Here is a 21,232-nt window from a genome sequence, read left to right on the forward strand (position 1 = left end):
GTATGAAATTGGTGGATTCCAGTGATCTCGTGTCTCATGTCCGAGACTGGAACTAATGGATCCAACCTGAATTATATTAATTATATCGATATAACAATAATAACAATATATAGAGACAAAATTGCTGGTTCGCTTACTCCGTACTGATGTAAAAAGTATTTGCCCACGCGGCAAAGACTTGCCAAGCCCAGATCTCTTTCCGCCCTGGAACAATACCTACGCCACAACACATCAACCGGTCATCGCGCTTTGTCCATCGAGCAATATCAATATATGTGAGCCTTTTTACTTCCTTGACTTGGTCAATAAAGATCGATCGGCGTGGCCGTGCGCCATTCCCTGAACCCCTGGACCAAAGCGCAGTTACCCGATCTATCTAGCAATAATGAGTGCTTTGCGACCTGGGAGAGTGAAGGCGCTCGTACTGGCGACGCTCGCTTTGATTCTAGTATGCACCGTCCACTTTTACCGATCTCCGATCACCGCGTCCTCCACCGTCCCCCTAGTCCCAAACACAGCATTCGAGGTACCCCTCACCGAACGCCAGAAAGACTTCTGGAAAGTCCTTCGACCCATAATTGAACGCCACAAACCGAGTTGTCCTTCCCCGGAAAAGCGAGGCGATGCTGAAGCTCAGCACTTTGATCCCACAAAAGACCTGCCCCGACCCGATCTGACGAGCCTGAGCGAGGAAGATGTGCACAAAATGGAAGAAGCCCATGCGGCTTTCATCGAGGATGTCAAGAACTCGGGCAAGGAGTTGAAGCCGATTCATACCCCAGGCAAGCGAGGACTGGTATCAACAGCTGGTTCAACATACCTCCCCGTTTTTGTCTCATCACTACGCATGCTCCGCCGCGCGGGGTCAAAGTTACCGGTTGAACTCTACATGAAGGATGCCACCGAGCACGAGAAACATCTTTGCAACGAGGTGCTTCCCAAACTCGATGCGCGGTGCTTGGTGCTGGCGGACGTTGTGGGTAAAGATATCATTGAACACTATCAGCTCAAGATCTTCGCTGTTCTTTTCTCGTCATTCGAAGACATTGTCTGGATGGATGCGGACTGCTTCCCTCTCGGCAAACCCGAGGAACTGCTAGACTCAGAGCCGTTTAAAACCAATGGTCTTGTTACATGGCCAGACTTCTGGGCTTCCTCCGCATCACCGTTATACTACAGGATTTCACGCCAACAGGCACCATCCATGGCTGCCAGACAATCGTCAGAAACCGGAGCATTCTTGGTCTCTAAGAAGACCCACTCCCTAGCTCTGTTGCTGGCGGCATATTATAACTTTTACGGCCCCTCGCATTATTTCCGCTTGTTAAGTCAAGGTGGACCTGGCGAGGGAGACAAGGAAACCTTCATTCAAGCTGCCTCGGCTGTAGGCGCGCCTTTTTACACTGTCAGCGAGAGGGTGCAAGCCATCGGACACGCGAATGCGGATGGGCTGTCTGGATCAGCTATGGCACAATCAGATCCACGCGAGGACTTTGCCTTGATCCAACAGGATAAGTGGCGTGTAAAAGACGAGTCCGTTGCCCCCGCACCGCACATTTTCTTCATCCACGCAAACTATCCCAAGTTCAACCCAGGTGATAGGATCTTCGGCTTGGGGTGGGAAACAACACCTACCTTGAAGGAAGACGGCTCAGATGGACGGGCCTGGACGGCACCCCCACGGACCATCCAGCGATTTGGATACGATGTTGAAAAAGCTTACTGGGAGGAAATCAAATGGGTGAGCTGCCAGCTCGAAACGGCGTTCAAGACGTGGGAGAACAAAGTAGACCTGTGCAAGAGAGTCGAGGAATACTGGAGCCATGTCTTTGCTGAGCCGCATGACGATGATCCCAAGTTTACCCTGGATGGCTGATCCTAGGTCTCACCGGCACAGTTTGTGCCTTGGGCCCCTCCTCGGCTTGCCCAGCCTCCCTACACTCCACCCCACCTCCCGAACAGGATTCCGGTGTTTGGCTTAAGTCCGGATATATGCCTCCCATTGCCTCGGTATCTGTGACGATGGGCACTGCCTTCCTTGGCAGTGAGTGTCTTCACCCACCCAAGCCATTTTCTTATGGCTAAATAAGCCGGTCACCCTTTGGAACGGTTGCGGGTATCTGATGCCTGTTACTCTGGCTCTGTTTAGGCTGCCGATACTTCATCTTGTACTATATTTCGGCCCTTGAAATGTCGGGTCTTGTACATATCGCATAATTGCGTTTAGAAAGCGATCTCATGACATGTTCTATTTATTCCCGCATTTTACAATGACATGCCCTGGATTTGAACCGCATTTGCCCCTTCATGTAGACTGCTACTATACGGGTTCCCGCTTGTGCGTGGGTAAGTTTGATTTTCTTCTCATTGCTCGACAATCAAGGAATCAATCCTTGTTAAACTCCCCAAAAACCAAGCTGCCTGCGGAGCAAAGCAAATCGCTAAAGAGTCTGTTAAGCTTCAATAAACTTCCGTTCAAAAGGAAGACCAGATTGGTCTTCTGATGAAATCTGTGTACGACCTAGAACAGGCTTCTCGACAGTGGTATATGCTTCTCCACGACTCATTGATAGCTATGGGTTTCCAGTAAATCCATCCAGATCACTCAGTATTCGTCAAAATAAATAGTCGGCCGCTTATACGGCCGTAGTCTTTTTAGTAGTCTTTTTAGTAGTCTTTTTAGTAGACTTTTTAGTAGACTTTTTAGTAGACTTTTTAGTAGACTTTTTAGTAGACTTTTTAGTAGTCTTTTTAGTAGTCTTTTTAGTAGTCTTTTTAGTAGTCTTTTTAGTAGTCTTTTTAGTAGTCTTTTTAGTAGTCTTTTTAGTAGTCTTTTTAGTAGTCTTTTTAGTAGACTTTTTAGTAGACTTTTTAGTAGACTTTTTAGTAGACTTTTTAGTAGACTTTTTAGTAGACTTTTTAGTAGACTTTTTAGTAGACTTTTTAGTAGACTTTTTAGTAGACTTTTTAGTAGACTTTTTAGTAGACTTTTTAGTAGACTTTTTAGTAGTCTTTTTAGTAGACTTTTTAGTAGTCTTTTTAGTAGACTTTTAGTAGTCTTTTTAGTAGTCTTTTTAGTAGTCTTTTTAGTAGTCTTTTTAGTAGTCTTTTTAGTAGTCTTTTTAGTAGTCTTTTTAGTAGTCTTTTTAGTAGTCTTTTTAGTAGTCTTTTTAGTAGTCTTTTTAGTAGTCTTTTTAGTAGTCTTTTTAGTAGTCTTTTTAGTAGTCTTTTTAGTAGTCTTTTTAGTAGTCTTTTTAGTAGTCTTTTTAGTAGTCTTTTTAGTAGTCTTTTTAGTAGTCTTTTTAGTAGTCTTTTTAGTAGTCTTTTTAGTAGTCTTTTTAGTAGTCTTTTTAGTAGTCTTTTTAGTAGTCTTTTTAGTAGTCTTTTTAGTAGTCTTTTTAGTAGTCTTTTTAGTAGTCTTTTTAGTGGTCTTTTTTAGCAGTCTCTTTGGGTATTTTAGCTATACCCGTTTTGGTGGCGGCCATATCGGTGTCCCGTCATATATATGTAGTACTTCGAATCCGCTAGAAGAGGCTTCATCCCTGTTTACTCAAGATTCATTCTTAATCGTCGTCTCCAATATGTTCAGAAGGAATAAGGGACTTAAGCCTGCTCAAGGCTACGAAATAGAACCACCAGACAAAAATAGGTCTCTCAAGTACGGCAACGGCCTCGAAATCAATATCGACATCCTTATGAAAGTCATTGTAACCGACTATCTCCTTCGAGAAATTCTTCAGGCGGAGGAATATATTACGAGGAAATTTCGTATCTCGGAAAAAAAGACGTTCGAGGAAGAGAAAGTATACGAAACCGAGCTTCAAACCCTTCGAAGAACGTATATGACGATTGAGCACACCGAGTCAATGATTCCGTTAGGTCCTTTAAGGAAGTACTATGATTCCTTAAGACAAGACCCGGTTTGGTATCTTCGCAGGGAGCTAGTCCAAGACTGTATTACGAGAGGGGGCTGTTGTAGTCGAGGCTGTGGCTGCTGCAAAAATCGTCTATCGACTACCGAATATAGCAAGGGAATAGGACACTGCACAGCAGCGTGTTATTGTTGTTCGGCTGTGCGAGGTTCGGACTATCATCCAGATATAACGCTGTCGATATTGAGTTTCTTAAGACCGAGACTCGAGAAGAACCCAGCCTATTTCATTGAGATGGTGGAGGCTTATTTCCCGAAACCTGAAGACAAAACGATTCGGTGGAAGTGGTGGAGATGAGTATGTATGTATGTTTGATTTGGTAGCTCTAGTTTCAGTTTTGGGGGGTTGCTGTTGAGGACCCCCGTCGCTTGATTGCAGCAACGAGTTAGTAAATCGCTCTACTGGGTGCGCGAACTATCGAACTACGAGGGGTATAGGAATGCTGATCTGATAACTGTATAGCTAGTGGGCAACAGGATAGGCATTTTAAGGGTCAGAGTCCTGTTATAACGAACGCTTTATGTCAATGAATTCGTTCCGTTATGAATAATTATGGTAGAGTCCTCACCTGACCCTGGGCGATTTTAAAGGCTACCCAGAAGTTGGTCAGCTCTTTATAAAGAGTATGATAGTGGATGACCGAGTGTCCCTCGTAATATTTACGCCATAACTATAAGGCATTAGTCTATATTCACGTATTCTTGTCACCTCTAGTTATGCTGAAAATCCCAGTTAATTCCTATTAACACTGGCCTTTTCCATGCTGCAACGCTAACCCTAATTCGGGGTTTTACAATACAGATCTCAGGCATGTAGGATTTGCATTTAGGCTCCTGCCTAGACTCCTTGGCTGAGGCCTAGATCCCTTGGCTATATGCAGTGAGATCATACTATTGCTGTCCTTAGTATATAGGTTGTTACCACACTACATTGGCGTTTCGGTATACCCGCCTTCAGTTAGTTTTTGCTTATTTATACGTTGTCTTTCTCACCGAGTCCTATCGATTCTTTTTGATCTATTATAACAGGGTATACGAAAAAGGAGCATAGATAGATGCTCCTTTCCATGTATGAAGAAGATAGAACAAATCATTCATTTACTCTCTGCAGTATACAAGATTGGAATTTCCAGATTCATAGTGTTTTTCAAATATTATTTTTGTTCTCACATACATGCTATATAGAACGCTGTTTCTTTAATTTACAAGTTGCTTTTGTAGGTGGTGATAATATAGAGAGGTGTTTGAATATGTAGATCGTCGCCGAGAAGCTCTTAAAAGGCTGGAGGGTGTGGAGGGTGGAGGGATTTAGATCTGTGGGATAGCGTTGAGACGACCCGGTTTATAGGAGACATGCCATCAATAAATAGACAAGAAGGTTGATTCACTTACAGGGTGCTGGCTATCGTCAGCCATTGCTCAACGAGAGGATAGAGAAAGGTTGAGGGTCGAAAGGAAGCCTGGACGAAATGGTGGCTCTGTGGAGGTTGTGAATGAAGGTTTGACCGTATGGGGAGAAAGGAGAAGAGAAAAAGAAGAGAAGAGGGAATCTGGATACGTGAGGAGTGGAGAGGTGATGGGAAAATCAGGCGCGGATAGGTACGTAGGTACTGTATCCAAGCTACGCATTTTCAACCATCTGTTTTATCTTCAATGTAGGTATCCATGGATTCATTCAGAGGCCTCGTTACTCATTCCGAGTACGTTAGACCATATATCATTATTATCGTACATCATGTTGTACCACCAACCCCTCCATCCCTGGCTGACGAATATTCGATTCAGACATGAGGGGGTATTTTGTAACGTCAGAAAACAGCATTAACAAACCTAGTGCTTGATACCCTTTTCCTGCAGACGCTGCTCATCATCAGCCTTGAGTTCGGCATCGATCCTAGCACCCTTGGATGGAGCATTGCCATGCTGCTCAGCCTGTATCGAAACAATCGTTAGCAGATGTGACTTGGTCAAGGCTTTCATGTGAGGCGAGGCTGTATGCAACTTACAGGCTTGGTAGGATTCTGCTTGCTCATCTCCGCCTCGGCGTCATACTCGTTGTTGTGGTGGTGTGAGGGATCGGGCTTGTTCTCCTGGGAGGCAAGCTTGTTGGCAATGGAGCGGCCGTCCTTGGAATCAAGGTTCTTGTGGCTGGTGGGCATGCCCTCCGCGTACCGGGCGCGCTCTTTGAGTTCTGACACGGGGACGTTGCGCTGATCGCCTGACTCGTACATGCTGCGGTTTCCGACGCTGGATTGACCTGAGCCTGACATGGCCATGTTCTGGCGGGTGCCCCTGCCGGGTTGACCTGCGCCTGATACGGACATTTTGTGTAGATGTAGAGTGAAATGGGGGTTGGGAGGCTTAGAGTGGTATGGAAGAGAAGTTTGTTTGAATGGAAGAGGTTGATTGATTGATTTATACCATTGGAAGAGCTCAGTCTTATACTTCGTATGGTGGTTGTGATGTCATCCTGGAGTCACTGAGATCATAGTGGGGCGTAGCCCAGTTTGAGGGTAATGACAAAAGATCATTGTTCATTACTTTCATCGTATACCTAGGTATGCTCTGGGTCCTTCTTTGGGGTTCTGATTTGACTTGCTGACTTGCTATCAAGGCAGAGCTCGATGACACTGTTGATGCTTTAGAGTTCCTGTTAGTGCCCCACTTATATACTTGTTCACGTAGAACGCGATGTGCTTGTAGTTTGCTATAGTACTATGTACATATGTTGTAAAGGAGTTATCTTGGTTATTAATTAAAATGAGCTAGTGCAGATATCTTTCTACTTATTGACTTCATCTTGAATGTTGTGTTTGTGGATGTGTGTGTGATCTATCTGTCCAACAAATCGGCCTATATATGTCTGTGATGTAGGGATAGTCGCTACTATAAGGTAGTACATAAAAGTTATTTCATTATACTCCCCCTAAAATCGAGGATTCTACTTCTCTAGAAAGAAAAATTCGATGTTTCATACTACAACATAGAATATCATACAACGTCGAAAATGCTTCGAACATGCAGCGACCCACTTCAGCCGCCGCGGCGCACTGCGATTGCTGGAGAGACCACACCTTTACGTTGTATTGGACACTGTAATTGTACAAATATACACCATGTTTTCTCGATTACCAATACGAGCCAACAACCTGCACCTGAAGCCCAAAATCGTTTCAATTCTTCTACCATATCAGCCGTCAAGAAAAATGAGTTCTTCCACAACAGCGGAAATTCAGCCCCGCTACCGCCAACTCTTCACCGAGCTAGAGAACCGCTTCAAAACCACGAGTCTGGGCAACGATAAATGGTATATCCTAGCCATTTCCACACTAGCCGCCAGCCCAGACCCGGAGCGAGCAGACCAGCTTTACCTCCACCTCACCCAGCAAGCAGACTATGCAACCTCAACAGCCCGGCAAGCCCTGATCCGCCGGCTGCGCGAGGCACTCGTCAAATCCGTGCCTATAGTCGGAGTATGCAAGCCCATTGAGGCAATTCTGGCCATTAGCGAGGTCGAACGCGACGAGGACAAGGATTTCACCTTCACCCGCGAGGGTTGGCAATGCGACAAGGCCAACCACGAGCGTGGCACTGGGTGGTTGCAGAAGCTGTACGCGCGTAACACGACCGGCACCCTGGATTTATTCAGTGCGCATAAGGACTTTTCTTGGCTTTCCAAGGAGATTACGTATGGGTTGTTTTTGTCGGATCGGCAGGTCTTGGATGATCTCGACACCCAGCTTGTTGTGCTGCCTGGTATCATGAGTCAGAATCTGCCCAAGGAGACCCATTGGCATATTCGTGGTACGAGGCGCATTGGTGTTCCCCGGGAGGAGGTTCAGGTTATTTGGGATTGTGTGCAGCTTGTCGCTCAGTTCTTTGATGTTAAGCTTCATAAAGTGCCCACTGTTGAAGCTGTCGAGTATGATGTCTAGACTTGGAGACTTGGCTCCAAAAGCAGTGGTTCTCAGGGTGTGATATTTTAGAATTACATAGTGTATGAATCTATATCAGTATGAAGCTTTCAGAGGCTTCAATATTTCAAGTCTTTTGTGTTGTTGTTTACTTGGTCCGTACATACCTGGTGCAAATATATCGACCATTACCTAGGTACACTCTTGGACAGCTTACCAATGACACCCTATATATTAACATGAGTCCTCCGGATCTTCCTAAGACACCAAAACAATGTATACGGTTTATTATAGAGCACCAAAATCAATCGATGAGGATCTGATCCGGACAGCCAACAATGACCTACGTCGGCGATAACAACCGATAAGGAAAAAAGTTCGAAAGCGGCCGAGCGTGGGGCCAAGATCAACTTTTGAACTTCAATTCTACCCAATTCAAGACAAAACATACCTCAATTAGCACAATATGGTTAAGCGGAAAGATCTTGGTGATGTCACCATGGGCGGCACCCAGCCAGAGAACTCCGACTCGGACGAGGTTAGACTTGCATCCCGGACTGGACTGTGTGCCGTCGGATTGCTAACAATAATGACGACCACAGGAAATGGACCTGGTCAATGTCGACTTTGAATGGTTCGACCCTCAACCTATCGATTTCCACGGTCTGAAGAACCTCCTGCGCCAGCTATTCGACAACGATGCCCAGATCTTCGACATGTCGGCGCTAGCTGATCTGATTCTCTCTCAGCCAACGCTGGGATCGACAGTGAAGGTTGATGGACATGAGTCGGATCCTTATGCGTTCTTGACAGTTCTCAATCTGCAGGAGCACAAGGTTTGTCAATTCCGATCTTCGTCTCTTCATTGTACTAACAATCTGCCCCTAGGACAAACCCGTCGTACAGGACCTGATCAACTACCTCAAGACCAAAGCCGCCTCCAACCCGTCCCTCTCCGCTGCTTCCGAGCTCCTTTCCCAAACCCCAATCCCTCCCATAGGCCTTATCCTGACCGAGCGGCTCATCAACATGCCCTCCGAGATTGTCCCGCCCATGTACAACATGCTCCAGGAAGAGATTGCCTGGGCTATTGAGGACAAGGAGCCCTACACTTTCTCGCACTATTTGGTCCTTTCCAAGAACTACGAGGAAGTCGAGTCGAAGCTCGACCAGGAAGAGTCGCGGCCTCAGAAGAAAAAGAAGAAGGGTGGTGAGCAGGCCGAGCGCTTCTTCTTCCACCCCGAAGACGAGGTTGTGGAGCGCCATGCGCTCTGTGCTGGCCCTATTGAATACACCCATAAGTCCGACGAAGGGCACTCAGACTCGAAACGTGCGTTCCAGGAGCTGGGTATCCGGACGAAAGGTAGCTTGATTTTGATTGAGGCGGCTCAGTTCGAGCCTATGGTTAAGGCTCTTACGCAATATATGTCGTAGTTAATATTACGACTTTGTAGTCCGGTGCAATTTCATGTCCAGTTACGACAAAATTTATTCGGTTCTAGTTTCTTCTGTATATCTGGGGACAGACTGACGCCGGCCATATAATTCACATAATTCATATAATGCTGAGTTTCGATGTTTCGATAAATTGATCATATCATAACCTTACCTATGTCAAAGTGTTCCTTATGCCCATTGCGTGCCCTTGAGTCTCTGCATGAGATACTCGACCTCGACAATCTTGGTCAACGGGATGACACATTCCTATCAAAGTAGCACAAGAGTCAGCAATTATGCACCCAAAAGCAAAAGCCCACATTTTCTTTTTTTTTTCGCACCTTGTACATAGCAACGACGGCATCAGTGTTAATCTTGGGACCGTTCTCATCAGGGAAAGCAGGATCAGTGCCATAAGTCTTCGCCTTGAGACCCAAACGCTCAAGAACCTTCAGCTCAACCGCAGAATTGGTAATAGCAGCATCGATGCCGGCCCGATCCTCGGCCTTAATCAGACGAACAAAGGTCTCAGGATCCTTCTGGAACTTCGACTCAGCAACGAATTTTCCAAAATGAATGCGACGCGACAGCGCCTGCAAACAAGCAACATCGCAGGTCGCCGCGGAACCGTAGTTCTCCTGTGTCTCGCCACGGTCCTCCCGTCCAAACCCGGGACATACCGCCGGCAGGACCTCGTTGATGTACCGTTCCTTGATCACGTCGTTGACGCAGACATCGTTCTCGTGCAGGATGCGCGGGTATTCCAGCGGCTGCAGGATCGGCTCTTCGAGCACGTCCGGGAAGAAGGGGTACTCGTCGGGGGATTGGTAACGGCGTACTCGGGACTGTATGCGCTCTTGTTCGCGGAGCAGGTAGTCCAACAGACTGAGCTCGCTGTTGGGGATCTTAACGCCGCCGGGGACGTAGACAGTCTTGTTCAGTGGGAATTGAACCCGTTCGATCAGGTGAAAGGTAATCGTGTCTTCCAGTCGACTGAGGGCCTGGAATATCAGCTAGCAGCTCTCATTGTGTGGGGTTTGGGGGTTCAATAGAAGTGTAGTGTTTCGGGGTATAATAAGGCTATGGCGGGGGCGGGGGAAATATTTCGGGAGTTTTTCAGCTGGAGGAAAGATTGGAGCTCACATTAACTGGAAACGAATGTTAGCAAGGTCCAAAGCCTTAGTGGCATCGGAGAGGTCAATGGCGCTATCCATGGCTTGATTTGTGGTGAAGTGTAGATGGAGAGAAACTGCGGGACTGCGAAGTTGTTTTCGGATACTTCAAATCCACTCCGCTTGTCTCCCCCATTTATACGTCGCAGAAGAGGGGGAAAAAAGGAATGTGCTCTCTTAGAAAGCTCTCCCTCACTCCTCATATGAAGAGCCCACCAATTACAGATAGAAAGACCGGTGAACAAGTACTATAAGCGTTACGAGGATCTTCGCATTTGGTACTTTGGGGCCATATGCGACCGAGGCACTTGCAGGGATACCACAAATCGATCTAAAACCCACACATGAATACATATGTATCCTTGGACTTTGATCAGATATTAATTCAAGTCAAATTCGGACAAGTCGAAAGCGAAAGCATCTAGGCTGGTTTCAGCCCGTAAAAGTACCATACGGCAGTACCCGGGGAACGCGGTAAACTCGCGTGGACACCAAGTCTCCTACTTCAACCTACCACAAGCTTTCAACTTTCCTCTCCTCGTATCGCATGGGTTTTGGTTGAGCCCAGACATTCTCCGTCTCATGGAGAACCAGCGCCGCGACGACTCGCCGTCGGGTCTGTCAGACATCGTCGAGGGCGATGGCCTTCTGGGCACCGGCTTAACGGTAGGCTTTTTTCCACTCTCCGATGACGCCCCCCACCAAACTGCAGGCTGATTGTATTTCATCTGCGGTGATTCCAGACTCGTCATATCGAGGCATTCGGACGAAAAGTCACAACAACTGCAGGACACCTGATGGGACCGGCCGAACCGAATACCACCCACTTGCACAATGCTATGACCGACATCCACCGCGAGCTGCGGCGACCGGCCACGCAGCGCAAGGTGTTCTCTTTAACACAAACAACACCGACCGACCTTGTCCGCTCAAAGCTTTCAACTACCGAGATCCAGTCCCGTGCCCTCTCCTCCCTCCCGGATGATCTTCTCGCCAACATCCCTGAAGACACCAGCTCCTACTCCCTTTTCGAAGGCTTCCAGGCCTCCGTCCCCGAAGATGAACACGAGAAGAAGCGACACCGAAGGCGCACCTCCAAGGGGAAGCTTCTCAAGGATGTCGAGAGAGGTGGAACCTTGACTGCCGGCCCGGCCGGGTTAAAGGACCAGCGGAAATCGCTGAGTCGCAAGTTGGAGTTGATGGGAATCCGGAAGAACATGTGTAGCGCGGAGATTCACGAAATCGATAACAAGGTCGCCAACTTGCACAAAATGCGCAAGATTGTTCTCGATCGATTGGCCGGCTTGGAAATGGACGAAGCGGGTTTGGAGCAAGAACGTGGGTCATCACATCGAGACAGATGGGGTCATGGCGAAATAACTGACAAAGATGGAACAGTGACGGATCTAGATAATAAGTTGGAAGATCTCCCAGAAGAGGAATCACAAGAAACACCAGTTGCGACGCCGCGGTCAGACGGCCAGGGTGGTTCTATTGCGTCGTCGGGAGATCCAGCGATGGACGCTTCGTTCATGTCAGAGTCGATCTATGAGAAAATCCCTTCACCCTCACCAAAAAGTCTACGACATCGATCTAATAGTATGGAATTCTCCGGTCTGGTACGCGAATCTCAACTGATAGCAAATTTAGGGAAACGGTCGATGCCAATTCTACATGAGCACTTCGCCCCGGGATCTTTGATCAAGGAAATAGAAGCACATACCGACATGGTCACAGCTATTGACTTCGACTATCCATTTGGAACTATGGTCAGCGCTGCACTAGATGATACTGTGAGAGTTTGGGACATGAATGTCGGCCGATGCTCCGGTTTCTTGGAGGGACATAATGCCTCGGTTCGCTGCCTACAAGTGGAGGATAACATCGTGGCCACGGGGTCCATGGATGCCTCCGTCAAGCTGTGGGACCTGAGCCGTGCTCGGCCCGCGACCCGGGACGGGCGCCTCAACAGGCACGAGCGTGACCAAGAGGAGGGAGGCGCAGAGCACAACTTCCCAGTACCGCCGTCCTTGAACCTCGAAGACTGTAATGTATTCTCGCTAGAGGCACACGTCGACGAGGTTACAGCGCTCCATTTCAAGGGCGACACCCTAATCTCAGGATCTGCAGACAAGACGCTCAGACAATGGGATTTAGTCAAAGGACGCTGTGTCCAAACTTTAGACGTTTTGTGGGCGTCCGCCCAGGCATCGTCTTCCATGATGGGTGACTCTGACTGGAGACCATCGGGTCGCATGCCCGATGCTTCAGCCGACTTCATTGGCGCAGTGCAGTGCTTTGACGCTGCGCTGGCATGTGGTACAGCAGACGGCATGGTCCGTCTGTGGGATTTGCGCAGTGGTCATGTCCACCGGAGTCTTGTAGGACACACGGGGCCGGTCACGTGTCTCCAATTTGACGATGTGCATTTGGTCACGGGCAGTCTCGATCGCAGCATTCGGGTAAGCAGTCCAGTTTTTCTTTCTCGCCTAGCCCTTGTTTCTAATTTGTTCATAGATCTGGGATCTACGTATGGGATCTATTTACGACGCTTATGCCTATGACAAGCCCATCACCGACATGATGTTCGATTCTAAACGAATCGTGGCCGCTGCCGGAGAGAATGTGGTCAAGGTCTACGACAAGGCCGATGGAAACCACTGGGACTGTGGTCCAGGTGTTGGGCTTGACGACGACGAGTCATCCCCTGCGACCGTTGAGCGGGTTCGTCTTAAGGATGGCTACCTTGTGGAGGGACGTAAAGATGGCACTATGGCTGCCTGGACGTGCTAGACCTGTAAGACCACTTGGATCACATCTTGCTTTCACCTCAGCCTTTTTGCGACCGTTGTATAGTATTCAATCTATGTCTTAGTAGCGACCGAATCAGGAGCAGGACCATGTTGGTTGTTCTGTATACAAGAACAAAGTCCTTCAGACAGGGCAAGACTTGAAACAAAAATAGCAAGACCGTAGCAGTCCGAGGCGCAATTGTTGACAAAGAGAGTAACAACAAAGACTATGGAAGTGAGACTGTAGTCTTTAAAGAACAGCGGAAATATAAAGAACATGAAATTCCAGTCTCCAATGCGATACAGAACAGCCCAAAAAAGTCGAGAGTTGAGATTCTTCAGTGATCTTCACGCCTCCACCCTTTTTCCTCATCTACTTTTCCTCACTTCAACCTCCTGAGTCGTCGCACCGGATTCCTGGATACCTAGGCCTAAATTGTTGTTCTTCTTAAAACAAAGCGAGAACAACTCCTCGATCTCTCGGGCACATCACCCTCGGAAGCTGGTCGCTGGTCACTGCAAGTCACGTTCCCGTCGCGTCTGCGCGTCTCTCTGGGGTCGCGATCTACAGGGCATCTACACACAGCCCTTCGGAGTCGGCATTTGCAATCTGTTCTGTGGTAAGTCTGAATTATTGTCGTTTTTCTTTTCTTGTCAATACTTGTGGCATTGGCCCTGGTGCGCCATACTTGCACTATTCCATTCTCGTGACACCATTTCCAGTTCATGTCGCATTGTCTTGATACATGAAGGTGTCGATGTTCGGTTTCAATCGTTGTTTGGTATTTCCAAGGTTTCAATTGATATATTGACCATATCCCATTGTCTGGGTTTGTTTTGCTTTAACCTTCCAGTCCAAAGCTGATATCTCAACTAGACACAAACAAGAACAAAGTATTATCTTTGAAATCAAGTCTAGAGGCCAAAAGCACAGATGCCGCCCAAACGTGTTACACGCCGGGCTGGCGCGACTCCTCAACGGCCACATCAGGACCCAGAATTTGAGTCCATACTCGACCGTGCGCAAGGGCCTGTTTTGCCCGGCGTTCCAGTCCAAGCATCCTTCAACTATGGCGCTGCTACTACCACAGGACTACCTCAGCGCATGTCCATGCGGCCCAACATTGGGATTGATCAGATAGCTGGAACACTCAATGCCCAGCTTGATGTTGCTCGGAGGCGAACAGCCGCCACAAAGAAGAACCAAGCCCCCCAGGCACGCCAGTCAAAGCGTGAGCCAACACCCGACCAGACCCAGCTCCAGCAGTCGCTGCATAATGCAGCAGATGAACACTCCGATAAAACCCCTTCGCCTCCTGTTCCGCATTCGGTATCTACAGACTCTAGTCCTGACGCCCAACCTCCACTGCAACGCCACTTATCAAACTCTCCGCTTTATCCATCGCCGCTTCAACGCATGGGATCTCCTCACATTCGTAGTCCCCTGGGTAGCAGTTCGCCATTCCGCCACAGCTCTGTTGATAATGCCTCTGTGGCGTCTTGGAATCTGGAACGTGATATTAACGAAGATGATCTACAAAGAACACGACCAAGCAAACATGGACGCAATATCACAGCGCCCCCTCGACGAATTTCTGGCCTGGCTAATGTTCTCGAGGAGGACGAAGAGGATGTCAAGTTTGATCCGGCAATATATAACAATTTCGAGCCCGATGTCCCCAAGGAAAGCTTTTTACGTCGATGGCTAGGAGCAGTGCGGTCGCGACGCCAGGAGCCACAGAGTCGCCATGAAAATGAACCTCCCAGCGAGGTACGCCGAAAAAGCTGGATGCAGAAGTTTGAAGCAGCAATGGAGGGCCGCTACCAAAACTGGATTCGGGCTGCGTTCTATTTGCTTTTGTTCCTGAGCTTTATTTTCGTGCCCCTGATTGCCGCGAAGCTTCGCGATTATCTAGATCATGGTGCTCTGGATTGGGATTCCTCCTCGAACATGACCATAATTAAACCGGATGTTCTCCATAGCATTCGGAGCCAGGTATCCAAAATGGACGCTCAGATGTCATCCTTGTCGAATGAGGTCAGTTCGGCTCGGTCAGAGTTGTCACTTTCCAACGCTCATGACTCGACGCCCACGGATGCGAGCCTCCATCGAAAACCGGTCCATAAGGTAAATTTCCTCTCGGTGGCGTTGGGGGCAATGATTGACCCGGCGAAAACTTCACCGACTTTGGGTCCCAAACAGGGTGCTTCTCTCCGAGCACTTCTCTGGGCGAGTTCCTTTGTGTCAGGCGTCCCATCCGGTCACCGCAATCTCCTATGTCTGCGCTTACCACATGGGAAGAGGTGGGTGACTGCTGGTGCAGTGCCCCTAGAAATGGAACGAGCCAGCTGTCTGTACTTCTCGGCCGCGACATCGTGGCAGAAGAATTGATAGTTGAGCACATTCCGGTGGGCGCTTCTCTCGAACCAGAGGCGGCCCCTCGAACAATCGAAGTGTGGGCACGCTTCAAAGTAAACCCCCACAAAGCACCAGTCAAAGCCAAACCAACCCCCGAGGCTAGACCTGGCCGGGTTGGCTTCATGAAACTCTTCGGGGATGCGACGGTAACACAAGAACCGCCGTCAACGCAGGCCCCTTCATCCCGCGAAACTGGACTTGGAGGGTTCCTGATCCCTGGAATCGGTTCGCTTCACGCGTTGGTGATGGATCTATTGCGACGGAGCAACCCCTTCGAGCCTCCAAGCGCTTACTCAGACGACCCAATTCTCGGCCCCAACTTCTACCGCATCGGGAAGGTAGAGTACGACCTCCACAGCCCGGACTACGCGCAGGCATTCAAGCTTAACACCATCGTCGACGTGTCAACCATCCGTGTGGACAAGGTTGTCTTCCGAGTGACTTCAAATTGGGGTGCTGACCACACATGCATCTACCGATTCAAGTTACACGGACACCTCTAGGCCCAGCTACGGATATTCGGTTCTGAGCTTCGTTGGGCTTTCATTCGTCTCTTACACTTCTCTCATGTATTTACCTCCCAAGGGATCAGGTTCTGGCTGGTCTGGAATTTGGATAAAATGTGCTTCGCGATGATACCTTGCATGGCTGCGGCGGCGTTACATGGTTTCCTTTTTGGTTAGTTCTTTTCTCTTTTTGCCTCGATATTTATCTTTTAGAGCCATACCATATGATAGCCATGATTTCATTCGGGTTTGCTTCTCTCGTCCTCCTTGGTAGTTTTAGATTTACTAGTCACGAGCAGCCTCTTTAACGACAGTTCAACACGTCGTCTACAGGTCGATTGGAAAGGCTCGTTGACCTCACCTGTTCAATGATTCCTGTATATCAACGCGTTGTCGGTTCCTTCGTGTTGCCTTTGAGTGGATGGCCATGTATATATGGCCTCGATTAATATAAGGCGAGAGAACAACGGATGGCTCTTGCCAACTCATTGAGAGTTGCCCCTTTCCACATTATCCACTCACATCCGCCCATTCCTCCAGCATCACACTTTCTTTATCTCTTGTGCTATACCTGTGACTACGTGGCGCAGGGTACACGACGATTCTCGAGTCTCCCGGTTCTCTAATCCTTCTAGTATAGGGCTGAGTGTGTTGTCCGCGAGGCTGCCACGGGGTTATTCAGATGATTGGTAGTTTTGAGTCATTTCTCACCCCTGTTTTCTTGTAGGTATTCGGTCTAAGGGCTCTCTGCTATCAGCCTATTCGTTGCGAAGTCATATCTCGCAGATTATCGTCCAAACAACACCAGGAACAGGAATAACTGAAACGCTTGGTCACGGACTGCTTACCGGGTGGATGCAAATCTGCCACGTAGATATAATAGAGGATGTGATGCACTTACTATGTACTATTAGACGTTATGACATGGGCTTTCTAACTGTGTTCTCCGAAGTGTATAAATACGGAGCTGGGTCCTCAGGAGATTCTTGACCACCAACCCAGATACTGATTTCTTCAAGACTTATTTCAACTACTACCACTATGCTTGCAGTGAGATCACGTCCTTTGCGTTTGAAACATAAGCCGGACTCAGTTTTGACGAACACTTCAACCGACTTGGCCAATCCCAGTGAACTGCTGATAACAAAAGAGGAGGCAACAGAGCTTATAAACCGATGGTCTAAATCTGGCAGGTCATTCTTTACCAAAGAGGCGCTCCAAGAGCTCGGAGAGCAGGTGAGGACCAAACGGACCAAGGGGGACAAAATCACCGTCAGGTCCCTCACCGGCGTTAGTTTCGAAGGTACGGTGAATTTAGGGCATCGCTTCCGTGACAAGTTTCATCTCAAACGGGAATGCACCTACATCTAGTAAGTTGTTCACCTCGCGCTTTATTTACCTACTGGTAGGTCTGTTACAACGAGAGCTAATACCATCTAGCAAGGACCTTGCCATAGAATACAATCATCCAGAGAAACTCAAATTGGACGTGCAAAAAAGTATCCTTGACGACTGCACTAGAGCTTCGGCCCTCACCCCACTGCGAGTGACACACCAGGTATACCCAGTGGACCAAGGAAAAATCCGGGGCTACGAGTCCGCGCGGGATATCTTCAAAAGAAAGTGTGTGTCCTGGGAAGAAAGCGTGACCCGTGCGAATTTCGAGGAGATCCTGAAAGAAGCCGAAGGCCACAAGATCAACAACGTCGTCGGGCTTGCCTGCGGTAGCCTGTCCCGACCATACAGATACAACTCTGCGGTCCAACACGCGTTGCTGATTACCGTAAAGAACTGGCTGGAAACAAACGGGCTGGACGAGAAAGAGCTCTCCTGCTACGCGCAGGATCCGGAATACACCGACGTCGATAGGCGAATCCTTCACGATGTCGGGTTCCAAGTTGTTGATGATCCGGACGGCTTTCTCAAGGTCGATGAGCAGTCGATTGTGCTTTCCATAGCAGCTAACATACCCGTGAAGCATATCATCGCGGATATTGCTAGACCTGCTATTGTGATCTGGTTGGAAGTTGAAGAAACGAATAATGATCGTTTGTGAGTGTTGTGTTGAATTGGTTTGGTGTCTCCTATGGGGCTTGGTTCCAACGCTAACGTGGATGCATGCTAGGCTTGACCCTGACTCGGAACGCACGATGAAAATGATGGAGGGGTACGTCGAACATGCATTTGAATCTGAGGGATTACAGTTTAGGCAGGTTGTGGTCTATATCAGGAGGACAAAGGATGAGCCACCTTTCCAAGGGAACGCGTGAGAAGTTAGGCCAGGTGTCTCTCTGGGTATTCTAGGTGTCTTTATGTAGACAGTTGGGGGGTATTGAAACGTGTTTCATTTCTTTAAGCGCTTTCTCTCCCCTTAGGGGCTACCTGTAATAGTATCTTAGAAATCACAAAAAAAGCCCCCGAGTAATAGGTATTAGTGGACGCGCCCCGCATGTGATATGTAGGTGCAAGTGTGATGGATGCGCTGGCTTAGGCGCCAGCCGCAATGGCTATATTACAAGTACTGCCCCAAAATAAAATACTAACTTCTTTTCCAACTTCCAAAGTCCTGAAAGCCATCCAAAAGTGCTTAGGTATAGCCACATCGCGAACATGGGCGACATAACCAACTCAGAGCCCTCGGCCGAAAGAGTCTCGCGGTTAGACCTTGACTACAGATACACGCGTTGTCGCTTGGCTGAACCTGGCGAGGCCCCAACCCTGGAGGAGGCGGTAGAAATTATCGACAGACTCTACGAATCCGGAGTGCCCTTTTTCACCAAGGCTTTAATCCAAGATATATGGGATCAGATCAAGCAAGACCCACCCCTAGGTGACAAAATACTTACGAAAGACATAACCGGCGCGGTTGTTGAATGCGAGGTTGAGAAGGGAAAGGTTAGGCAATGGCAGGTTGACGATACTGATATCGAATACGTGTAATGAGTACATTGCCGTTGATAGCTACATCTGTGCTATGAAGAGAACTAATATCATTCAGCAAGGAACTGGTCCTCTCTTATGACTGTCGAGCATCCCTCAGAAACGAGGTTAAACGGAGAGATTACCCCCTCTCGCATTGGAGGCCCTGCCCAATCAAGCTCATGCATCGGACATACGAATGGGATAGCAAGACTGAGACAATCATTCCACGGCGTGGCCCCCTGGAGGACTTTGGAGTGGTCACAAAGACCTTCCAAGACAAGGCCCAAGAATGGAAAGAGAGCCCAGCGTGTGAAAATCTCAAGACAATTCTATCATCTTCTGCAAAGAATCATGAGGTTAACAAGGTGATCGCGTTTTCTCTTGGCACGATGTCCCGTCAATATTTCAATGAGGATGGCAGTCTGTACACGGAGGATTGGTGTCGATCCGCATCTCAGCATGCGCTTCTCGTTACCATCATGGAATGGTTGAAAGAAAGAGACAATAAAGAAAAAGTCTTATGTTATTCACAAGAACCAGCTTACAGCAAGGTAGACAAGAAGATTCTGGACGAGGCCGGCATCGAGATGATTGAAGATCCGCGTGGCTGGCTCGAGGTGGACGAGCACTCGATCGTGCTCTCGATAGCATCGAATGTGCCTTCCAAGGAGATTATCGCAGACATTTCCCGTCCTGCCGTGATTATTTGGTGTCGAGTCGCGTTTTGCGATGGACTTGAGCAAGGGTTGTGAGTATCATGTCATCTTCTGCCCTCTCCTGTTCAGTCTGCTAATACCCTCACCAGCACCGATCCTGACTCTTCGCGAGTCAGAGCAATGATGGAGGGTTATGAGCTGCATGAGTTTGGCCCTGATAAGGAGATGTTTTCGGATATTGTGCTCTACATCCGGAAGTCGGTGGCTGCCCCAACTCCCAGTTCAGATGGAAGATATTCCTAGACGTTATGAGTCCATCGTCGGGGAGGTTCTAGCACGTCCGGGGCCTACATTTTGATGTTCGAAAAGTATGTGTCGATGTCACCGGTATATATCCATGTCGCGGAAAGCGCTTGGCCGGGCTTGTTGGGGCGGTGTGTTCGGTCCTTCATGACAGTATCGTCTCGACGGAGAACAGCCCGCTGATGATGAAGGCCTTCTTAATAGGCTCATGACCAGTTCAGAGCAACCTTAGTCTACTAGGACAATGTATGCTGGAGAATGAACGCTTGTTGTTATCGATGTGAGGGAGTAAGATACATCGGTTAGTATTAATGTATTAATGTGGTGAGATGCAGACATATGGAAGTAGACTTGAAGTTCAGGCGGGCATGTCCCGAATGAGTCCAGCCTTTTCCTGGGCGACATAGAGACGGTCATTACCCGGCGCAGTACCGAAAAACAAATACTGGCGCATCATCTGTCCTGACAGGCGCGCAGCTCCCATGCTATCTGCTTTAATAACAGCCGTCTCGACAAAACAGGGTGTAAGTTCAACAAGCGAAGAGGTCAGAACTTGCATTTCAACTTCAACGAAGGTTTGCGGTGCCGAGCTAATAGGAGTGTCTAGCAATTGCGAGCCTTGCAAAGCTCCACCATGTCGTGCTGGATCAAATTGAAGCATTGCAAGGTCGGATCTAAACACCGTAAGGACATCACTTCCTGTGTCGTTGCAAACTAGGAAAAGGCGAGTCGAAGCTGGATCGCCGCCGTACTGGAGAGGTATCCTCATCCGGGCGTGGAGCTAGATTCTACTAGTCGCAAGTTAACTTTAGTATAGAATTGACATACCTGGTGCATGCCGTAGACGGTAGAAAAAGCGGACGAATCAGAGACAGATTGTGCTATATGGGGAAGCTATTGATAGAAAACGAGCGTGTGATTAGCATCATAGAAGGTGTTCATTGCAGCTTTGATCGCTCCGTGTCCCTCTCCTTTCATGTGAATCTTGATCTCCGCGAAAAGCTCATCGGCGTAGTAGAGATCACTTCCGCGCGCATTGATTTCTTGCATAACAGTATGGTGGATACTGCTAGAGAGCCAAGATCCGACCTGGAGAGAGAGTGTATTCCATTTCTGGCCGTTTGGGTCTCGGATTCTTGGCCAAGGTATGTCTTTGTTGATCAAGTGATGAAGATTATAA

The 21,232-nt window shown here is 48.3% G+C and overlaps 9 protein-coding genes across 9 annotated transcripts; 6 read left to right on the top strand and 3 right to left on the bottom strand.

Annotated features, from left to right (window-relative positions):
- Positions 1–385: 385 nt before the first annotated feature.
- On the top strand, positions 386–1,876 carry N7489_001068 (alpha-mannosyltransferase; the record flags this gene model as incomplete). Its single annotated transcript, XM_056706823.1, has 1 exon — positions 386–1,876. One exon carries the CDS (start codon positions 386–388, stop codon positions 1,874–1,876), a length of 1,491 nt encoding a protein of 496 aa, XP_056571125.1.
- Positions 1,877–5,761: 3,885 nt separating this feature from the next.
- N7489_001069 (uncharacterized protein) lies at positions 5,762–6,255 on the bottom strand (the record flags this gene model as incomplete). The annotated part of the gene is made up of 2 exons (XM_056706824.1): positions 5,762–5,863; positions 5,938–6,255. The coding sequence occupies 2 exons, from the start codon at positions 6,253–6,255 to the stop codon at positions 5,762–5,764; spliced, it is 420 nt and encodes a 139-aa protein (XP_056571126.1).
- An 882-nt stretch (positions 6,256–7,137) lies between these two features.
- Positions 7,138–7,866, top strand: N7489_001070 (uncharacterized protein; the record flags this gene model as incomplete). The annotated part of the gene is made up of 1 exon (XM_056706825.1): positions 7,138–7,866. The coding sequence occupies one exon, from the start codon at positions 7,138–7,140 to the stop codon at positions 7,864–7,866; it is 729 nt and encodes a 242-aa protein (XP_056571127.1).
- Positions 7,867–8,311: 445 nt separating this feature from the next.
- Positions 8,312–9,279, top strand: N7489_001071 (protein-transporting protein BCP1; the record flags this gene model as incomplete). Its single annotated transcript, XM_056706826.1, has 3 exons — positions 8,312–8,383; positions 8,448–8,681; positions 8,734–9,279. The coding sequence occupies 3 exons, from the start codon at positions 8,312–8,314 to the stop codon at positions 9,277–9,279; spliced, it is 852 nt and encodes a 283-aa protein (XP_056571128.1).
- A 192-nt stretch (positions 9,280–9,471) lies between these two features.
- On the bottom strand, positions 9,472–10,496 carry N7489_001072 (chorismate mutase ARO7; the record flags this gene model as incomplete). The annotated part of the gene is made up of 3 exons (XM_056706827.1): positions 9,472–9,549; positions 9,624–10,275; positions 10,426–10,496. 3 exons carry the CDS (start codon positions 10,494–10,496, stop codon positions 9,472–9,474), a joined length of 801 nt encoding a protein of 266 aa, XP_056571129.1.
- A 540-nt stretch (positions 10,497–11,036) lies between these two features.
- On the top strand, positions 11,037–13,247 carry mdv1 (uncharacterized protein; the record flags this gene model as incomplete). The annotated part of the gene is made up of 3 exons (XM_056706828.1): positions 11,037–11,120; positions 11,198–12,916; positions 12,972–13,247. 3 exons carry the CDS (start codon positions 11,037–11,039, stop codon positions 13,245–13,247), a joined length of 2,079 nt encoding a protein of 692 aa, XP_056571130.1.
- Positions 13,248–14,180: 933 nt separating this feature from the next.
- Positions 14,181–16,168, top strand: N7489_001074 (uncharacterized protein; the record flags this gene model as incomplete). Its single annotated transcript, XM_056706829.1, has 2 exons — positions 14,181–15,490; positions 15,571–16,168. The coding sequence occupies 2 exons, from the start codon at positions 14,181–14,183 to the stop codon at positions 16,166–16,168; spliced, it is 1,908 nt and encodes a 635-aa protein (XP_056571131.1).
- Positions 16,169–17,212: 1,044 nt separating this feature from the next.
- Positions 17,213–20,052, top strand: N7489_001075 (uncharacterized protein; the record flags this gene model as incomplete). Its single annotated transcript, XM_056706830.1, has 6 exons — positions 17,213–17,541; positions 17,612–18,223; positions 18,297–18,437; positions 18,736–19,107; positions 19,170–19,841; positions 19,899–20,052. The coding sequence occupies 6 exons, from the start codon at positions 17,213–17,215 to the stop codon at positions 20,050–20,052; spliced, it is 2,280 nt and encodes a 759-aa protein (XP_056571132.1).
- Positions 20,053–20,410: 358 nt separating this feature from the next.
- N7489_001076 (uncharacterized protein) lies at positions 20,411–20,889 on the bottom strand (the record flags this gene model as incomplete). Its single annotated transcript, XM_056706831.1, has 2 exons — positions 20,411–20,833; positions 20,881–20,889. 2 exons carry the CDS (start codon positions 20,887–20,889, stop codon positions 20,411–20,413), a joined length of 432 nt encoding a protein of 143 aa, XP_056571133.1.
- Between the last annotated feature and the right edge of the window lie 343 nt (positions 20,890–21,232).

The sequence above is a fragment of the Penicillium chrysogenum genome (genome assembly GCF_028827035.1).
Source record: "Penicillium chrysogenum strain IBT 35668 chromosome Unknown utg000001l_segment0_segment0, whole genome shotgun sequence".
NCBI lineage: Eukaryota > Fungi > Ascomycota > Eurotiomycetes > Eurotiales > Aspergillaceae > Penicillium > Penicillium chrysogenum.